Source organism: Pongo abelii, chromosome 2, assembly GCF_028885655.2.
Source record: "Pongo abelii isolate AG06213 chromosome 2, NHGRI_mPonAbe1-v2.0_pri, whole genome shotgun sequence".
NCBI lineage: Eukaryota > Metazoa > Chordata > Mammalia > Primates > Hominidae > Pongo > Pongo abelii.
In genome coordinates, this window is record NC_085928.1 from 207,379,730 (window position 1) to 207,397,816 (window position 18,087).

General features: G+C 41.8%; 1 protein-coding gene across 2 annotated transcripts in view; it reads left to right on the plus strand.

Annotated features, from left to right (window-relative positions):
- Positions 1 to 18,087, plus strand: part of SENP5 (SUMO specific peptidase 5) — a 67,029-nt gene that overhangs the window by 31,888 nt on the left and 17,054 nt on the right. For both annotated transcript variants that reach the window (XM_002814465.4, XM_054551035.2), the window contains exons 3-6: positions 166 to 271; positions 425 to 563; positions 865 to 912; positions 4,044 to 4,121. In XM_002814465.4, the coding sequence (XP_002814511.1) occupies positions 166 to 271; positions 425 to 563; positions 865 to 912; positions 4,044 to 4,121 (371 nt within the window). The remainder of the gene's footprint in view (positions 1 to 165; positions 272 to 424; positions 564 to 864; positions 913 to 4,043; positions 4,122 to 18,087) is intronic.

Here is an 18,087-nt window from a genome sequence, read left to right on the forward strand (position 1 = left end):
CAAAAGATATAACTTCAAAAATATTTATATTATCAATATTATATAGTAATATAGGTTAACCACTGTATGTGTTAAGTGCTGTGTGTAGGTTAAGTGTTTGGAGAATGACTCTACTGAAAATGGCTTGTTTTTCCATCTTAACTTTTCTTTCTTCCTTTATTTAAGGATTCCTAGATGAGGTTATGAAGAAGTATGGCAGTTTGGTTCCACTCAGTGAAAAAGAAGTCCTTGGAAGATTAAAAGATGTCTTTAATGAAGACTTTTCTAATAGGTATATAAACGATGCTAAAGTTAAGCCCTTGAAAATAAAATTTTTGGCATATATGACTTTTCTCTTGATTTACAGGAAAAAAAAGATATTCAGCAGTAAATTGAGAAGTACTCATGTTTTTTTACCTTTTGTTTCAAAATCTTTCTCTTTCAGAAAACCATTTATCAATAGAGAAATAACAAACTATCGGGCCAGACATCAAAAATGTAACTTCCGTATCTTCTATAATAAACACATGCTGGATATGGACGACCTGGCGACTCTGGATGGTCAGAACTGGCTGAATGACCAGGTTAGTATATTGTAGTTTGTCAGTGTGGAGAAGTTGCAGAGGACGTTAGTCTATAAAATATAATCTCTAGTTTGGCTTCACAGTTGTCTTTTGGAATAAGGATTCTTTATTCTTTACTGGTTACTTGCCCCAGGATCCAAACGGTTTGATTACTGTTGGCAGTAATAATATATTATTTATTCTGATTGGGATGTTCTGAATTGTATAGGGTTAGTAGCCTGATTTTATTTATTTCTTTTGTTTTTCTTTCTTCAACTTACTGGCAGAGATAGTAAGCTGGTTTTATGTTGACTTTTTATAGGTCATTAATATGTATGGTGAGCTGATAATGGATGCAGTCCCAGACAAAGTAAGTAAAAACTTCCTCTTCTGCAGGAGAGAGTGTCCTTGTGTATTAAATAAAACGAGTAGTTTTTTTGTTTTTACATTTGATGTAATTATCTGACATTCCTTAAATTTTTTAAAAGAAGAGTTCAATTTTGTCTTGATCATGTACTAGGCTTTACCGTAAGTTCCATCAAATCACTTCTTTTTTGTTCTTTTTGAGATGGAGATTTGCTCTTATTGCCCAGGCTGGAGTGCAATGGCGTGATCTCAGCTTATTGCAACCTCCACCTCCCGGGTTCAAGCGATTCTCCTGTCTCAGCCTCCCGACTAGCTGGGATTATAGGCGCGTGTCACCATGCCTGGCTAATTTTTGTATTTTTAGTAGAGACAGGGTTTCATCATATTGATCAGGCTGGTCTCGAACTCCTGACCTCAGGTGATCCGCCTCTGCCTTGGTCTCCCAAAGTGCTGGGATTACAGGTGTGAGTCACAGCGCCTGGCCCCATCAAATCACTTCGGCATAAGAAAATCACTGTGCAATTGTTTTCCTATTTATTTGTGTTAGGGTAGGTATGTTTGTTGATTTCTGGAGAGGGCTTTTTTTTGGTGGGGAGATGTGCAAAAGGGACTGGCTAAGCTTTTTACATTTATGTATATATTTTACTTTTTTTTTTTTTTTTTTTTTGAGACCGAGTCTTGCTCTGTCATCCAGACTGGAGTGTAGTGGCGTGATCTTGGCTCACTGCAACCTCCACCTCCTGGGTTCAAGCAATTCTCCTGCCTTAGCCTCCCGAGTAGCTGGGATTACAGGTGTGTGCTACCATGCCTGGCTAATTTTTGTATTTTTAGGAGAGACGAGGTTTCACCATGTTGGGCAGGCTGGTCTCGAACTCCTGACCTCTGGTGATCCGCCCACCACCCCCCTCCCAAAGTGCTGGGATTAAAGATGTGAGCCACCATGCCAGGCCAGCTTTTTACATTTAACTTAAAATCTTGCTCTCTTTAAAAATGTGAAAAAATACTCATCTTTCATTTTTCCTTGGATAAATCTTTGATAGTTCAAATACAGATTGAACCCTCATAAACTCTAAATTCTCTTAAGAGTTTTGTTTCATATCAAAACTATTTTTTTACTTAATGTATTTTTCTGAATACACAAATGCCTGATAGGTGCAAAAATTTCCAAGTGCTTTATAAAACCAATCTAATAAAGTAACATAAATACTAAAAAGTCAGATTCTGATACTGTTTATGAATTATAGAAAATGTTTTATGACTTTCCACTTAAATTATAAATCTGTTATACATTTATAAATTGGAATCATGAGGCTAATCTACTAGATGCTCTTGTCAAATTCTCTCAATCATCAGGAAGTTTAAACAATATAGATTATCTTTAACATAAAAGTATTAATTTCAAGGGTTTCATTTACCACCATTGTACATTTAATTCTAAACATTCATGGAGTCAAAAGGACACTTAACTAAGGCAGTAGTTCTCAAAGCATGGTCCCCGTACTAGCAGCATCAGTATCCCCTGAGAACTTACTAGAAATGCACATTCTGAGACTCCAACCCACACCTACTGAATCAGAAACTGGAGGTGGGGACCACCGATTTGTGTTTTGACAAGCTCTCCAGATGATTCTGATGGACACCAATTTTGAGAATCACTGCTCTAGAGACAGCTACTATAAGCTCTTTCTTATTTATTTATTTCTGTTAAAATTATAAAAAGTAACCTTTTTTTTTAGAGACACTAAAAAGACACTCCAGGCTGGAGTGCAGTGGCACAGTCGTAGCTCACTGTAGCCTTGAACTCCTGGGCTCAAGCAATCCTCTCGCCTTAGCCTCCCAGGTAGGTGGGACTAGAGGCACGTGCCACTGTGCCACTATACCCAGCTAGTTTATTTTTATTTTTGGTAGAGCCAGGAGTCTTGCTATGTTGCCCAGGCTAGCTTGAGCTCTGGGCTTAGCTAAAGTAATCCTCTCACCTCTGCCTCTCAAAAGTGCTGGGATTAGAGGTGTGAGCCACTATGTCTGGCAGCTCTTTTAATCTGTATGTTAAGCTGCATGGTTATCAAAAGAATGTGCCTCAGAACCATCTGAAAGGTTTGTAAAACCAGATTAGTGGGCCCTACCTTCAGAGTTTCTGCTTTAATAGGTCTGGGATGAGGCCTGATAATTTGGATTTCTAACAAGTTCCTAGATGATGCTGACACTACTGGTCAGGTGACCACACTCTGAGAACCACAGCGCTAAGGGAACAGTTTTATCACCTCAAGTTACTGAATGAGCACTTCGAGATCACAATATGTTTACCATCTGAGATGAGCTAATATACCACTTACTTATAAGTCGGAAATTCAAAGCCGAGGATGCAGGACCTGATACTCTGTACAGCCAGGGTAATTCTGTGGTACTAGAAATAATCATGCTAAGGCATTTTTATAGTTACTATAACAACAGGAGTCTCTAAATCCACATCCTTCACATGGAGTTAGTTTTGTAATCCATCTCCCTTGAGTTCAAGGTAATTGTTACCTCATTTTTTTCATAGCCTCTTTCAGCTTTTTCACCTGATTTAGAGAGATTTGTCAGGTTGCTTCTCTACTTGATTGGATTCAGGTAATCTATTTACGGCCCCATTCCAAATCTGACTATAGACCACAGCTGTAAGGTCATTCCAATAAAACTTTGGAACAGCATTTTCTGTAAACCATGTAATGTATTTCCTGTATTTTGATCATTATTATCATTATTATTATTTTTTGAGACAGAGTTTTGCTCTGGTGCCCATGCTGGAGTGCAGTGATGTGATCTCAGCTCACTGCAACCTCTGCCTCCCAGGTTCAAGAGATTCTCCTACCTCAGCCTCCTGAGTAGCTGGGATTACAGATGGGTGCCACCGCGCCTGGCTAATTTTTGTATTTTTAGTAGAGACAGTGTCTCACCATGTTGGCCAGGCTGGCCTCAAACTCCTGACCCCAGATGATCCACTTGCCTCCTCAATCATTGTTTTTAAGAAGAAATTTTTCCTTTTTTTTTTGTCTGCTTTACATTCAAACATTTTAAAATTTCTTCTTTCTTTTGAAGTTAAATCTGGGCACAGCCTAATATAATCTGGTTACTTGTATTTGTTGTCTGTTCTAGGTTCACTTCTTCAACAGCTTTTTTCATAGACAGCTGGTAACCAAAGGATATAATGGAGTAAAAAGATGGACTAAAAAGGTATTCTCTTTATTTCTTTTTTATTCCAAATTTGAAATGCAGATGATAAACCACTTTGTGTGGAAGGATAAGAACTTCAATGCCAATATGATGTTAAGTAGAAACAGACTTTTTAATGTGACAAGTTTTAAATTTGTTTCTTTTAAATCTTATTGTTTGAAAGACCTTAATTGCCTCCTGGTCCCAATTATAGTGGTAGAACAGTGGGATGATAAAGAAGGAGCTGCCATCATTTGGTATTATCTGGTAGGCTTGTCAGCAGACAGCAGAAGCTTTCAACAATTTTTTGCCAGTGCTGGGCACGATGCCTTGCACCTGTAGTCCCAGCTACTGGGGATGCTGAGACCAGAGGATCACTTGAGCACAAGCATTTGAGGCCAGCTTGGGCAACATAGCCAGATCCTGTCTCTTAAAATGCTAACTGATCCATCAGGAGAAATAACTTTTATATCACAATCTAGTCATAAAATCATATACATACATGTAATTGAAAGAATTTCCAAAAACCATGTACCTAATTTACTACGTATGATGTACTCTAGTCAGAGAGTGGTAAGTGCTATTTGCTATGGAAACATCAGAACACAGTTTGAGAATACAAGGTAACTGGGATAGGGTAGCAGGAGGAAGATGGGCTAGTTCTTTTAGATAGGCTCATCAGCAAAGGCCTCTTTGAAGAGATCCCATTTCACTGAAAACTGTAATGATCAGTGGAGCATTCCCAGTAGATGGAAGAGTGAATGTTAAAGGCCCTGAAGCAGAAGTGAGTTTGGTATGTTGGAGTATTACACACAGGAGGTCAGGGAAGGAGGCAGGGGTCAAGTCATGTGGGGCCATATAGGCCCTGGTAAAGAGTTTGGATCATGAGGGCAATTTAAAGACATTAGAGAGTTTAGGCCGGACGCGGTGGCTCACGCCTGTAATCCCAGCACTTTGGGAGGCTGAGGTGGGCAGATCACTGGAGGTCAGGAGTTCGAGACCAGCCTGGCCAATGTGGCGAAACCCTATCTCTACTGAAAATGTAAAAATTAGCCGGGCTGTGATGGTGGGTGCCTGTAACCCCAGCTACTTGGGAGGCTGAGGTGGGAGAATCGCTTGAACATGGGAGGTGGAGGTTGCAGTGAGCCGAGATTGCACTATTGCACTCCAGGCTGGGTGACAGAGCGAGACTCCATGTCAAAAGAAAACTAAATAAAAAATAAAAATGAAGACATTAGAGGGTTTAAGCAGCAGGTGAGGAGTGTGTATGAGTGTGTGTGTGAATGATAGATAGGATTGTCCTTAGCAACATTGATTCATTCATTCAACATTTATTTATTGATTTATTTTTTGAGATGGAGTCTTGCAGGTGCTGTCTTCGCTCACTGCAACCTCTGCCTCCCGGGTTCAAGCGATTCTCCTGCTTCAGCCTCCTGTGCAGCTGGGATTACAGTCATCTGCCACCGTACCCGGCTGATTCTTGTATTTTTAATAGAGACGGGGTTTCACTATGTTGGCCAGGCTGGTCTCGAACTCCTGACCTCAGGCAGGTGATCTGCCCGCCTCAGCCTCCCAAAGTGTTGGGATTACAGGCGTGAGCCACCGTGCCCGGCATTAAACAGTTATTTATTGAGTACCTGTTATGTGCTTAAATGGAAAAACTGTTTTTTCCTCTGCTGTCACACCACAACAGTAGTCAGCACAGAAGACTTCTGTGACCAAAGCAAGCAAGCAGTTCTGCAGCGACCACTGGCTGGATGCCCTCTAATTCAGTTCCGACCTGTCTACCTGGAGACAGCGCCACGTCCCATAGGTTGAGGGCTCATGCCTCAAGAGTGCCCCCCACCCACTTCAGACACCAATTGCAAGTCCAGGCTTCTGAAACTTCTGACCAACAGACTTCAAGTGAGGGTTCCCACACCGCTCTCCTTGAATTTGATTAATTTGCCAGAGCAGTTCACAGAATTCTGGGAAGTTCTTACCTACATTTAGCAGTTTATTATATAGGATATTACAAAGGATTCAGATGAAGAGATGCATGGGAAGAGATGTAGGGGAGTGGGCACAGGGATTCTCTAGGGCCTCCACAGGCACACCACCCTCCAGGAACCTCCACGTATTTAGTATCCAGAAGCTCTCCCAGTGCAGTCAGTTTTTATGGAGGCTTCATTACATAGGTGATTGACTAAACCAGTGACCATTGGTTAACCTTTAGCTTCTCTTCTCTCCCTGGTGGTTGGGGGGTTGGGTGGGGCTGAAAGTCACAATCCTCTAATTCTGCCTTGCTCTTACCCTAAAGCTACCTAGGAGCTGCCAGCCAGTCAGTTAATCATTAACATACAAAAAGACATCGCTTTGGGCCTGGGCTCATGTCCCCGTAATCCCAGCACTTTCGAAGTCTGAGGCAGGCAGATCGCTTGAGGTCAGGAGTTCAAGACCAGCCTGGCCAACATGGTGGAACCCTGTCTCTACTGAAAATACAAAAATTAGCTGGGTATGGTGGCATGTGCCTATAGTCCCAGCTACTTGGGAGGCTGAGACAGAATCGTTTGAACCCAGGAGGTGGAAGTTGCTGTGAGCCGAGATTGCACCACTGCACTCCAGCCTGGGTGACAGAGCAAGACTTTCTAAAAAAAAAAAAAAAAAAATATACCGGAAATTCCAAGGACTTTAGGGAGTTGTATGCCAGGAAATGAGGTCAAAGACCAAATTTATTATTTTACAGTATCATAGTGCCAGACATTATAGTAAATCAAGAAATAGAGTGGTAAGTAAAATAATATTAGAGACAGTTTTTGCTTTCATAAAGTCTTCAGTCTAGTGGTGGAGACAGCACCTACCACAGTTTGTATTTATATTTTTGGTGGTGTAATTATTTGTTTAGTGGGTACAAAAGAAAAGTACTACGGGAGCGTGTTGGAATGCAGGTTTGGTTAACCTAGCCTGAGGGTAAGGGAATGTTTCTCATAGGAAGTAATATTTAAGCAGAAATATCAAAGATGAATACAAGTTAACTAGGTAAATGGAGAATAGGGGTATGTGAAACATAGGCAGAAGGAATAAGTATCTGGCAGAAGAATGGGAAAAGGCTGGTGTAGCTGAAATGCAGAGAGTAAAGAAGAGAGTGGCATGAAGTGCACCTGATCCACAGATCAGGGCCTTAAGGTTTGTATTTTGGATTTTATCCTAAATGTAATAGGAAACCATTGAAGGGTTTTAAGTGACATTATCCACTTTGTAGTCTTTGTTCTAACAGTACTGAAGAAGACGGATGGGTATGGGAGCAAAGTTGATGTGGGTAGAACAGGAGACCATTTCAGATTCATGGTACTTTGAACTATAATGATAGCAGGAGAGATGGAAGATGAGTGTGATGTAGGAAGTAAAATTAACAGGATTTGGTGATAAGTTGGTTATGGAGATGAAGGACAAGGAAGTGTGAAAGATGACTTCCACGTATGTGACTTGTATGACTGGATGGCCTATGGTTGTATTTACATTAGAAAAATGTAGGACAACTAGTAGAGGATCGTTCAGATTTAAAATGTACAGCCATATAATTGGATGCTACTTAAGCAGGAAAAGCTGTGTAGATAATGAACGATGGGCCAGGCACAGTGGCTCACGTCTGTAATCCCAGCACTTTGGGGGGCCGAGGCAGGCGGATCACGAGGTCAGGAGATCGAGACCATCCTGGCTAACACGGTGAAACCCCATCTCTATTAAAAATGCAAAAAAATTAGCCGGATGTGGTGACGGGCGCCTGTAGTCCCACTTACTCAGGAGATTGAACCCAGGAGGCGGAGCTTGCAGTGAGCCAAGATCGCACCACTGCACTCCAGCTTGGGCGACAGAGAGAGACTCCGTCTCAAAAAAAAAAAAAAAAAAAAAAAAAGATAATGAAAGATGCTTATATTCCATTTGGGGTGGGGAAAAATAACAAGCAGTGTGGGCAAAAAATACACATTCATGGAAAAGTATCTGAATGATAAACATGAGAGTGAAAGAATAAAGTCAAATATGTGAGTTGATTCATTAAATAATAAACTAAATTATTCCTTCCTCTAGATCAGGGGTGTCCAATCTTTTAGCTTCCCTGAGCCTCACTGGAAGAAGAAGAGTTGTCTTGGGCCACACATAAAATACACCAACACTAACAATAGCTGATGAGCTAAAACAAAAAAAATTGCAAAAATGATCCCATAAAAGAAAGTCTACAAATTTGTGTTCGGCTGCATTCAAAGCCGTCCTGGGCTGCATGCTGCCTGTGGGCTGTGGACTGGACAAGCTTGCTCTAGATCTTCTGAGATTGCGTTAAGTAAAAAACACCCAGCTATATGCTGAATATAAGAAATATACATAAAATAATATGAAAAAGAAAGGTTGAAAATGAAGTGACGTTTAAAGAGGCTGGGTGCTGTGTCTCACATCTGCAATCTGAACACTTTGGGAGGCCTAAAATTACTGTAGATGGGAGGATTGCTTGAGCCCAAGAGTTTGAAACCAGCCTAGGCAACCAAGCGAGACCCCGTTTCTATAAAAAATTTAAAAAACTTAACTGGCCATGGTGGCAGCCTGTGGTCTCAGTTATCCAGAAGGCTGAGGTGGGAGGATCACTTGAGCCTGGGAGGTCGAGGCTGCAGTGAGTCCTGATCACGCCACTGCACTCCTGCCTGGGTGACAGACTGAGACCTTGTCTCAATTTAAAACAAATAAAAAAGGCAACTACATGAAAATTAAACAACCTGTTCCTGAATAACTCCTGGGTAAATAAAGAAATTAAGGCAGAAATCAAGAAGTTCTTTGAAACCAATGAGAACAGAGAGACAATGTACCAGAATCTCTGGGACACAGCTAAAGCAGTGTTAAGAGGGAAGTTTATAGCACTAAATGCCCACATCAAAAAGCTGGAAAGATCTCAGATCAACATCCTAACATCACAATTAAAAGAACTAGAGAAGCGGCTGGGCGTGGTGGCTCACGCCTGTCATCCCAGCACTTTGGGAGGCCGAGGCGGGTAGATCACCTGAGTTCAGGAGTTTGAGATAAGCCTGACCAACATGGAGAAACCCCATCTCTACTAAAAATACAAAATTGGCTGGGTGTGGTGGCACATGCCTGTAATCCCAGCTACTTGGGAGGCCGAGGCAGGAGAATCACTTGAACCCGGGAGGTGGAGGTTGCGGTGAGCTAAGATCGCGCCATTGCACTCCAGCCTGGGCAACAAGAGTGAAACTCCGTCTCAAAACAAACAAAAACAACAACAACAAGGAAATAGAGAAGCAAGAGCAAACAAATCCAAAAGCTAGCAGAAAACAAGAAATAACTAAGATCAGAGCAGAACTGAAGGAGATAGAAACACAAAAAAACCCTTCAAAAAATCAATGAATCCAGGAGCTGGATTTTTTGAAAAAATTAACAAAATATACCTCTAGCTAAACTAAAGAAAAGAAAGAAGAATCAAATAGACACAATAAAAAATGATAAAGGTGATATCACCATCGACCCCACAGAAATATACAAATTACCATCAGAGAATACTATAAAGACCTTTTCACAAATAAACTAGAAAATCTAGAAGAAACGGATAAATTCCTGGACACATACACCTTCCCAAGACTAAATCAGGAAGAAGTGGAATATCTGAATAGACCAATAACAAGTTCTGAAATTGAGGCAGTAATTAATAACCTACCAACCACAAAAAGCCCAAGACCAGACGGATTCACAGCCAAATTCTACCAGAGGTACAAAGAGGAGCTGATACCATTCCTTCTGAAACTATTCCAAACAATTGAAAAGGAGGAACTCCTCCCTAGCTCATTTTATGAGGCCAGCATCATCCTGATACCAAAACCTGGCAGAGACTCACAACAAAAAAAGAAAATTTCAGGCCAATATCCCTGATGAACATCGGTGTGAAAAATTCTCAATAAAATACTGGCAAACCAAATCCAGCAGCACGTCAAAAAGCTTATCCACTATGATCCAGTCAGCTTCATCCCTAGGATGCAAGGCTGATTCAACATATGCAAATCAGTAAACATAATCCATCATATAAACAGAACCAGTGACGAAAACCACATGATTATCTCAGTAGATGCAGAAAAGACCTTCAATAAAATTCAGCATCCCTTCATTTAAAAATTCTCAATAAACTAGGTATTCATCAAACATATCTCAATAATAGCTATTTATGACAAACCCATAGCCAATATCAATGGGCAAAAGCTGGAAACATTCCCTTTGAAAACTGGCACAAGACAAGGATGCCCTCTCCCATCACTTCTGTTCAACATAATATTGGAAGTTCTGGCCAGGGCAATCAGGCAAGAGAAAGAAATACAGGGTATTCAGATAGAAAGAGAGGAAGTCAAATTGTCTCTCTTGCAGATGGCATGATTCTATATTTAGAAAATGCCATCGTCTCAGCCCCAAAACCCCTTAAGTTGATAAGAAACTTCAGCAAAGTCTCAGGATACAAAATCAGTGTGCAAAAATCACAAGCATTCCTATACACCAGCAATGGACAAGCAGACAGCCAAATCATGAATGAACCCGCCCATTCACAATTGATACAAAGAGAATAAAATACCTAGGAATACAGTTTACAAGGGATGTGAAGGACCTCTTCAAGGAGAACTACAAACCACTGCTCAAGGAAGTAAGAGAGGACACAAACAAATGGAAAAATATTCCATCCTCGTGGATAGGAAGTACCAGTATCTTGAAAATGGCCATACTGCCCGAAGTAATCTTTTTTTTTTTTTTTTGAGATGGAGTCTCGCTCCATTGCCCAGGCTGGAATGCAGTGGCGTGATCATGGCTCACTGCAACCTCCACTTCCCGGGTTCAAGCGATTCTCCTGCCTCAGCCTCCCGAGTAGCTGGGACTACAGGCATGCACCACCATGCCCAGCTAATTTTTTGTATTTTTAGTAGACACAGGGTTTCACCATGTTAGCCAGGATGGTCTCGATGTTCTGACCTCATGATCTGCCCGCCTCGGCCTTCCAAAGTGCTGGGATTATAGATGTGAGCCACCGCTCCTGGCTGCCCAAAGTAATTTATAGATTTAATGCTATTCCCATCAAACTACCATTGGCATTCTTCACAGAATTAGAAAAAACTACTTTAAAATTCATATGGAAACAAAAAAGAGCCTGTATAGCCAAGACAATCCTAAGCAAAAAGAACAAAGCTGGAGGCATCACACTACCTAACTTCAAACTATACTACAATGCTACAGTAGCCAAAACAACTTGGTATTGGTACCAAAACAGGCATATAGACCAATGGAACAGAACAGAGACCTCAGAAATAACACCACACATACACAACCATCTCATCATTGACAAACCTGACAAAAGCAATGGGGAAAGGATTCCCTATTTAATAAATGGTGCTGGGAAAACTGGCTAGCCATATGCAGAAAACTGAAACTAGACCCCTTCCTTACACCTTATACAAAAATTAACTCAAGATGAATTAAAGACTTAATTGTAAAACACAAAATCGTAAAAACCCTGGAAGAAAACCTAGGCAGTACCATTCAGGACATAGGCATGGGCAAAGACTTCATGACAAAAACACCAAAAGCAATTGCAACAAAAGCCAACATTGACAAATGGGTTCTAATTACACTAAAGAGCTTCTGCTCAGCAAAAGAAACTATCATCAGAGTGAACAGGCAACCTATAGAATTGGATAAAATTTTTGCAGTCTACCCACATGACAAAGATCTAATATCCAGAATCTACAAGGAACTTAAACAGATTTACAAGAAAAATAAACCATCAAAAAGTGGGCAAAGGATATGAACAGACACTTCGCAAAAGAAGACATTTATGCCTGTAGTCTCAGCTACTCGAGAGGCTGAGACAGGAGAATCGCTTGACCTGGGAAGTGGAAGTTGCAGTGAGCCAAGATTGCGCCACTGCACTCCAGCCTGGGCGACAGAATGAGACTTTGTCTCAAAAAAAAAAAAAAGGACATTTATGTGGCCAAAAAACGTATGAAAAAAGCTCGTCAGCTGGGCGTGGTGGCTCACGCCTGTAATCCCAACACTGGGAGGCTGAGGCAGTTGTGGTGGTGGGGGCCTGTAATCCCAGCTACTCGGGAGGCTGAGGCAGGAGAATCGCTTGAACCTGAGAGGCAGAGGTTGTAGTGAGCTGAGATTGTGCCATTGCACTCCAGCCTCAGCAACAAGAGCAAGCCTCCGTCTCAAAAAAACAAAACAAAACAAAACAAAAACAGCTAATCACTGATCATTAGAGAAATGCAAATCAAAACCACAATGAGATACCATCTCACGCCAGTCAGAAATGACAATTATTAAAAAGTCAAGAAACAATAGAAGCTGGCAAGGCTGTGGAGAAATAGGAATGCTTTTACACTGTTGGTGGGAATGTAAGTTAGTTCAACCGTTGTGGAAGACAGAGTGGCAATTCCTCAAGGATCTAGAACCAGAAATATCATTTGACCCAGCAGTCCTATTACTGGGTATCTACCCAAAGGAATATAAATCATTCTCTATAGAGACACATGCATGCGTAAATTTATTGCAGTACGCATAGCAAAGACATGGAACCAACCCAAATGCCCATCAGTGATAGACTACATAAAGAGAATGTGGTACATATGCACCATGGAATACTATGTAGCCATTTAAAGAATGAGATCATGTCCTTTGAAGGGACATGGATGAAGCTGGAAGCCATCATCCTCAGCAAACTAACACAGGAACAGAAAACCAAACACTGCATGTTCTCACTCATAAGTGGGAGTTGTACAATGAGAACATATGGACATAGGGAGGGGAACAACATACACTGGGGCCTGTCGGGGGGTTGGGGGCAAAGAGAGGCAGAGCATTAGGACAAATACCTAATGCATGCAGGGCTTAAGACCTAGATGACAGCCAGGTGCGGTGGCTCATGCCTGTAATGCAGCCTGGGTGACAGAGCAAGACTCTGTCTCAATTAAAAAGAAAAAAACAAACAAAACTAGATGACGGATTGATAGGTGCAGCAAACCACCACGGCATATGTATACCTATGTAACAAACCTGCCTGTTCTGCACATGTATCCCGGAACTTAAAGTAAAATTTTTTTAAAAATTCAAGTTTTCATTAAAAGAAAAAATTAAAGGTACTAGGCAGCTGGGCGTGGTGGTGTGTGCCTGTAGTCTCTGCTACTCCGGAGGCTGAGGTGGGAGGATTGCTGAGCCCAGGAGTTTGAGACTGTGGTGAGCAGCGGTCACACCACTGGACCCCAGCCTGGGGGACAGACCTTTCCTCTACAGGTAATAATAATTTGTTTAAAAATTGTAGAAATGAAAAGGTACTAGACAAATTGAAACAAAAACAGAAAGGAATATTAATAATATTAGTAGCAGTTGAAATAGAATTTAAGGTGAGAAGCAAATTGTGTAATTATCAAATTTCAATATAAAGGAGATATAATGACCAATCTTTATGCACCAAAGCACACAGTTGCTAAATATATGTAATACAATTAAAACAGAAACAAGACGACCTTGGTAAAATGTTGATAGTGGCAGACTTTTCTCATAAGTGGATAAATCTAGTAGACAATAAAGACATACACAAAAATTACAATTAATATAATTGATTTAATAGATGTTTATGCTCCTTAAGAGAATATACATTTATTGCTGTGGTTCAGGAATATTTGTAAAAATTGAACATGTACTTAGCCACAAAGAAAATTATTTTTTATTAGCCGGGCAAGGTGGCATTTGGGAGCCCGAGGCAGGTGAATCACGGAGTCAGGAGTTCAAGACCAGCCTGGCCAAGATAGTGAAACCTCTTCTCTACTAAAAATCCAAAAAAATTAGCTGGGTGTGGTGGCGGACGCCTGTAATCCCAGCTATTCGGGAGGCTGAGGCAGAGAATTTCTTAAACCTAGGAGGCGGAGGTTGCAGTGAGCTGAGATCATGCCACTGCACTCCAGCCTGGGTGATAGAGTGAGACTCCATCTCAAAAAAAAAAAAAAAAACAAAACTAGTAAGACCCTGAACTCACTAGAAGACTCAGTGATGAAAAGGTTTATAAGAAAGCCTTTTTTTTTTTTGGATGGAGTCTCGCTCTTTTGCCCAGGCTGGAGTGCAATGGCACAATCATGGCTTGCTGCAACCTCTGCCTCCCGGGTTCAAGCGATTCTCCTGCCTCAGCTTCCCAAGTAGCTGGGATTACAGGTGCACACCACCACACCTGGCTAATTTTTGTATTTTTAGTAGAGACAGGTTTTACCATGTTGGCTAGGCTGGTCTCGAACTCCTGGCCTCAAGTGATCTGCCTGCCTCAGCCTCCCAAAGTGCTGGGATTACAGGCATGAGCCACTGTGCCTGGCCAAGAAAGGCTCTTAAACATATAAAAAGTTGCTTAACTTCACAGTAAAAGAAAAGCAAATGAAAACCACACCGAATGACAGATAAATGCAACGAGTTAATCTTGATTGGATCCTGGATTGGAAGAGATGCAATATTTTGGGTAAATTAGGGGAAATTTTAGTATAGACTGTAATATATTCAGGGGTCAGCGATCTGTTTCTGAAAGAGCCAGATAATAAATACTTTGGGTTTTGCAGACCTTATGGTCTTTGATTTATCTACTGACCTGTTACAGCACAGAAGCAGATATAGATAATACCCAAGTAATGAGTGTGGCTGTGTTTCAATTAAACTTAATAAAAACTGGCAGTGGGCCATACTTGGTCATTCATGCATTAGATGATATTAGTAAACTGATGTTAAATATCTTTTGTTTTCAGAGATAGTGAGATTGTGGTTATATAGGAGAAAACATCTGACGTAGTTAGGGGTAAAATATTGTGATTGATGTCTCCCTCCAAAAAAAGTGTACAAGTATATGCAAAAAAATAAAAAGCCAGGCAAAATGGTAGGTGCTTATAGTTCCAGCTACTCCGGAGGCTGAGGCAGGAGCATTGCTTGAGCCCAGAGGTTTGCTTTTAAAAAAAAAAAATATATATATATATATATGTCTACACACACATACATATGTGTGTGGGGAGGGGTTTTATAGGAATTGGTTAAGCTGAGAGGAGGAGGAGCAAGATGGCAGAATAGTACCCTTCAACCGTCGTCCTCCTGCAGGAACACCAAATTGAACAACTATCCATGCAACAAAATCATAAGAACCAGAAATCAGGTGAGTGATCCTAGTACCTGGTTTTAACAGCATCTCAAGGAAAGAGGCATTGAAGAGGGTAGGAAAGACACTCTTGCATTGCCTACACCACCCCTTCCCTATCCCCTGGCAGTGTGCGGAGATAGAATCTGTGTGCTTGGAGGAGGAAGAGCAAAATGATTGTGGGACTTTGCATTGAAACTCTAGTGCTGTCCTGTCACAATGGAATACAACACAGGGCAGAATTCTGCCAGCACCCATGGAGGGAGCATTCAGACTAGCTCCAGCCAGAGGAGAATCTTCGGCCCCAGTGGTAGGAACCTGAGTTGCAGCTAGTTCCACCACCAGTTGAGTAAAGTGGACTTGGGTCCTGAATAAATTTGAAAGGCAGTCAGGCCACAGGACTGCATTCCTTTGGCACATCCTGGCACTGCCCTGGGGTCAGAGCCTGTGGATTTGGGGTGCACACAACTCAGACACCAGCTCTGGTAGTGAAGGGATTGCCACTCCCCCAACTGGAAACAGTGGAGCTTGGGGAGATGATCTTTCCATTTGGGGAAAGGAGAGGAAAGAGTACAGAATATCGTGTCGTGCAACTTGAGCACTAGCTGGGCCACAGTAAGATAAAGCACCAGTCATTCCTGAAGCCTCCAGTTCTAGGCCCTAGACCCTGGATGGTATTTCTAGCCCCACCCTGGGCCAGAGGGGAAGGGCCCAGTCTTGGAAGAATTTACCACCTACTGAGTAAAGAGCCCTTGGACCTTGAATAAATATCAGCGGTCGCCAGGCAGGAGTTGCCACATGCCTTGGGCAAGACCCAGTACTATGCTGTGTTCAGTTGTGACCCAGTCCAGTGCCAGCTGTGGTAGCCATGGGAGTGCTTGCACCACTCCTCCCTCAACTCCAGGGAGCCCAGCATGGAGAGAGAGACTATTGTTTGGGGGAAAGTGAAGGAAGAGAATGAGAGATTTCCTAATCATCTAGGAAATTCCTCTCCATCTTACCCAAGCACACCAAGGTGAGACCTCTAGAAGCCTGCAAGTGTCAGTCTTACTGGGCTTGGGGCTCCCCGTAGTGCAGATATGGCTGCAGTGATCAAAGACTTAGATTACAACACTCAATTTCCTTTGAATACCTGGAAAGCCTTCTCAAGAAGGACAGATAAAAACAAGTCCCAACTGTGAAGATAGAATAAATACCTAACTCTTGATTGCCCAGACGTCGATGAACACCTGCAGGCATCAAGAACATCCAGGAAGGCTGTGCACGGTGGGTCACGCCTGTAATCTCAGCACTTTGGGAGGCTGAGGCGGGCAGATCACCTGAGGTCAGGAGTTCCAGACCAGCCTGGCCAACATGGTAAAACCCTTTCTCTACTAAAAATACAAAAAAATTAGCTGGGCGTGGTGGCAGGCACCTGTAATCCCAGCTACTCAGGAGGCTGAGGCAGGAGAATTGCTTAAACTTGAGAGGTGGAGGTTGCAGTGAGCCGAGATCACGCCATTGCACTCAAGCCTGGGTGACAAGAATGAAACTTTGTCTCAAAAAAAAAAAAAAAAGAACATGCAGGAAAACGTGACTTCACCAAACTAAAGGCACCAATGACCAGTCTCATAGTGACAGAGATATGCAACCTCTCAGACAATTGAAAATAACTTTTGAGGAAGCCCAGAGAATTTCAAAATAACACAGAGAAGGAATTTAGAATCCTGTCAGAGAAATTTAAGAAAGAGATTGACTTTTTTTTTTTTTTTTTTAAAGACAGAGTTTCCCTCTTGTTGCCCAGGCTGGAGTGCAATGGTGCGATCTCAGCTCACTGCAACCTCCATCTCCCAGGTTCAGGCGATTCTCCTGCCTCAGCCTCCTGAGTAACTGGGATTACAGGCATGTGCCACTACGCCTGGCTAATTTTGTATTTTTAGTAGAGACAGGGTTTCACCATGATGGTCGGGCTGGTCTCAAACTCCTGACCTTGTGATCTGCCTGCCTCAGCCTCCCAAAGTGCTGGGATTTGAGTGACCACACCCAGCTGAGATTGACATATTTTTTTTTTAAAATAAAAAGCAGAGGCTGGGCACAGTGGCTCACACCTATAATCCCAGCATTTTGGGAGGCCTAGGTAGGTAGATCACTTGAGGCAAGGAGTTTGAGACAAACCTTGCCAACATGGCAAAACCCCATCTCTACTAAAAATACAAAAATTAGCTGGGTGTGGTGGCACAGGTCTGTAATCCCAGGTATTCAGGACGCTGAAGCACAAGAATCGCTTGAACCTGGGAGACAGAAATTGCAGTGAGCCAAGATCATGCCATTGCACTCCAGCCTGGGCAACAGAGCGAACTCTGTCTCAAAACAAACAAAAAAACCCCAAAAAACACAAAAAACAAATTCTGGAGCTGAAAAATTCAGTTGACATACTAGAAAATACATCAGAATCTCTCAACAGCAAAATTGATCAAGTGGAAGAAAGAATTAGTAAGCTTAAGGACAGACTATATGTAAATACACAGAGGAGAAAAAAGAATGAAGCAAACCTACAAGATCTAGAAGTCACAGGGCAAATCTGAGAGTTATTAGAGGAGGTAGAGAGAGAGAGATAGGGTAGAAACTTCACTCAAATAGTAACAGAACTTTCCAAACCCAGAGAAAGGTATCAATATTCAGGTACAAGAAGGTCCTAGAACACCAAGAAGATTTAACACAAATAAGATTGCCTCAAGGCATTTAATAGTCAAACTCCCAAAGGTTGAGGATAAAATCCTAAAAGCAGCAAGAGAAAAGGAACAAATAACATATGAAGGAGCTCCAATACATCTG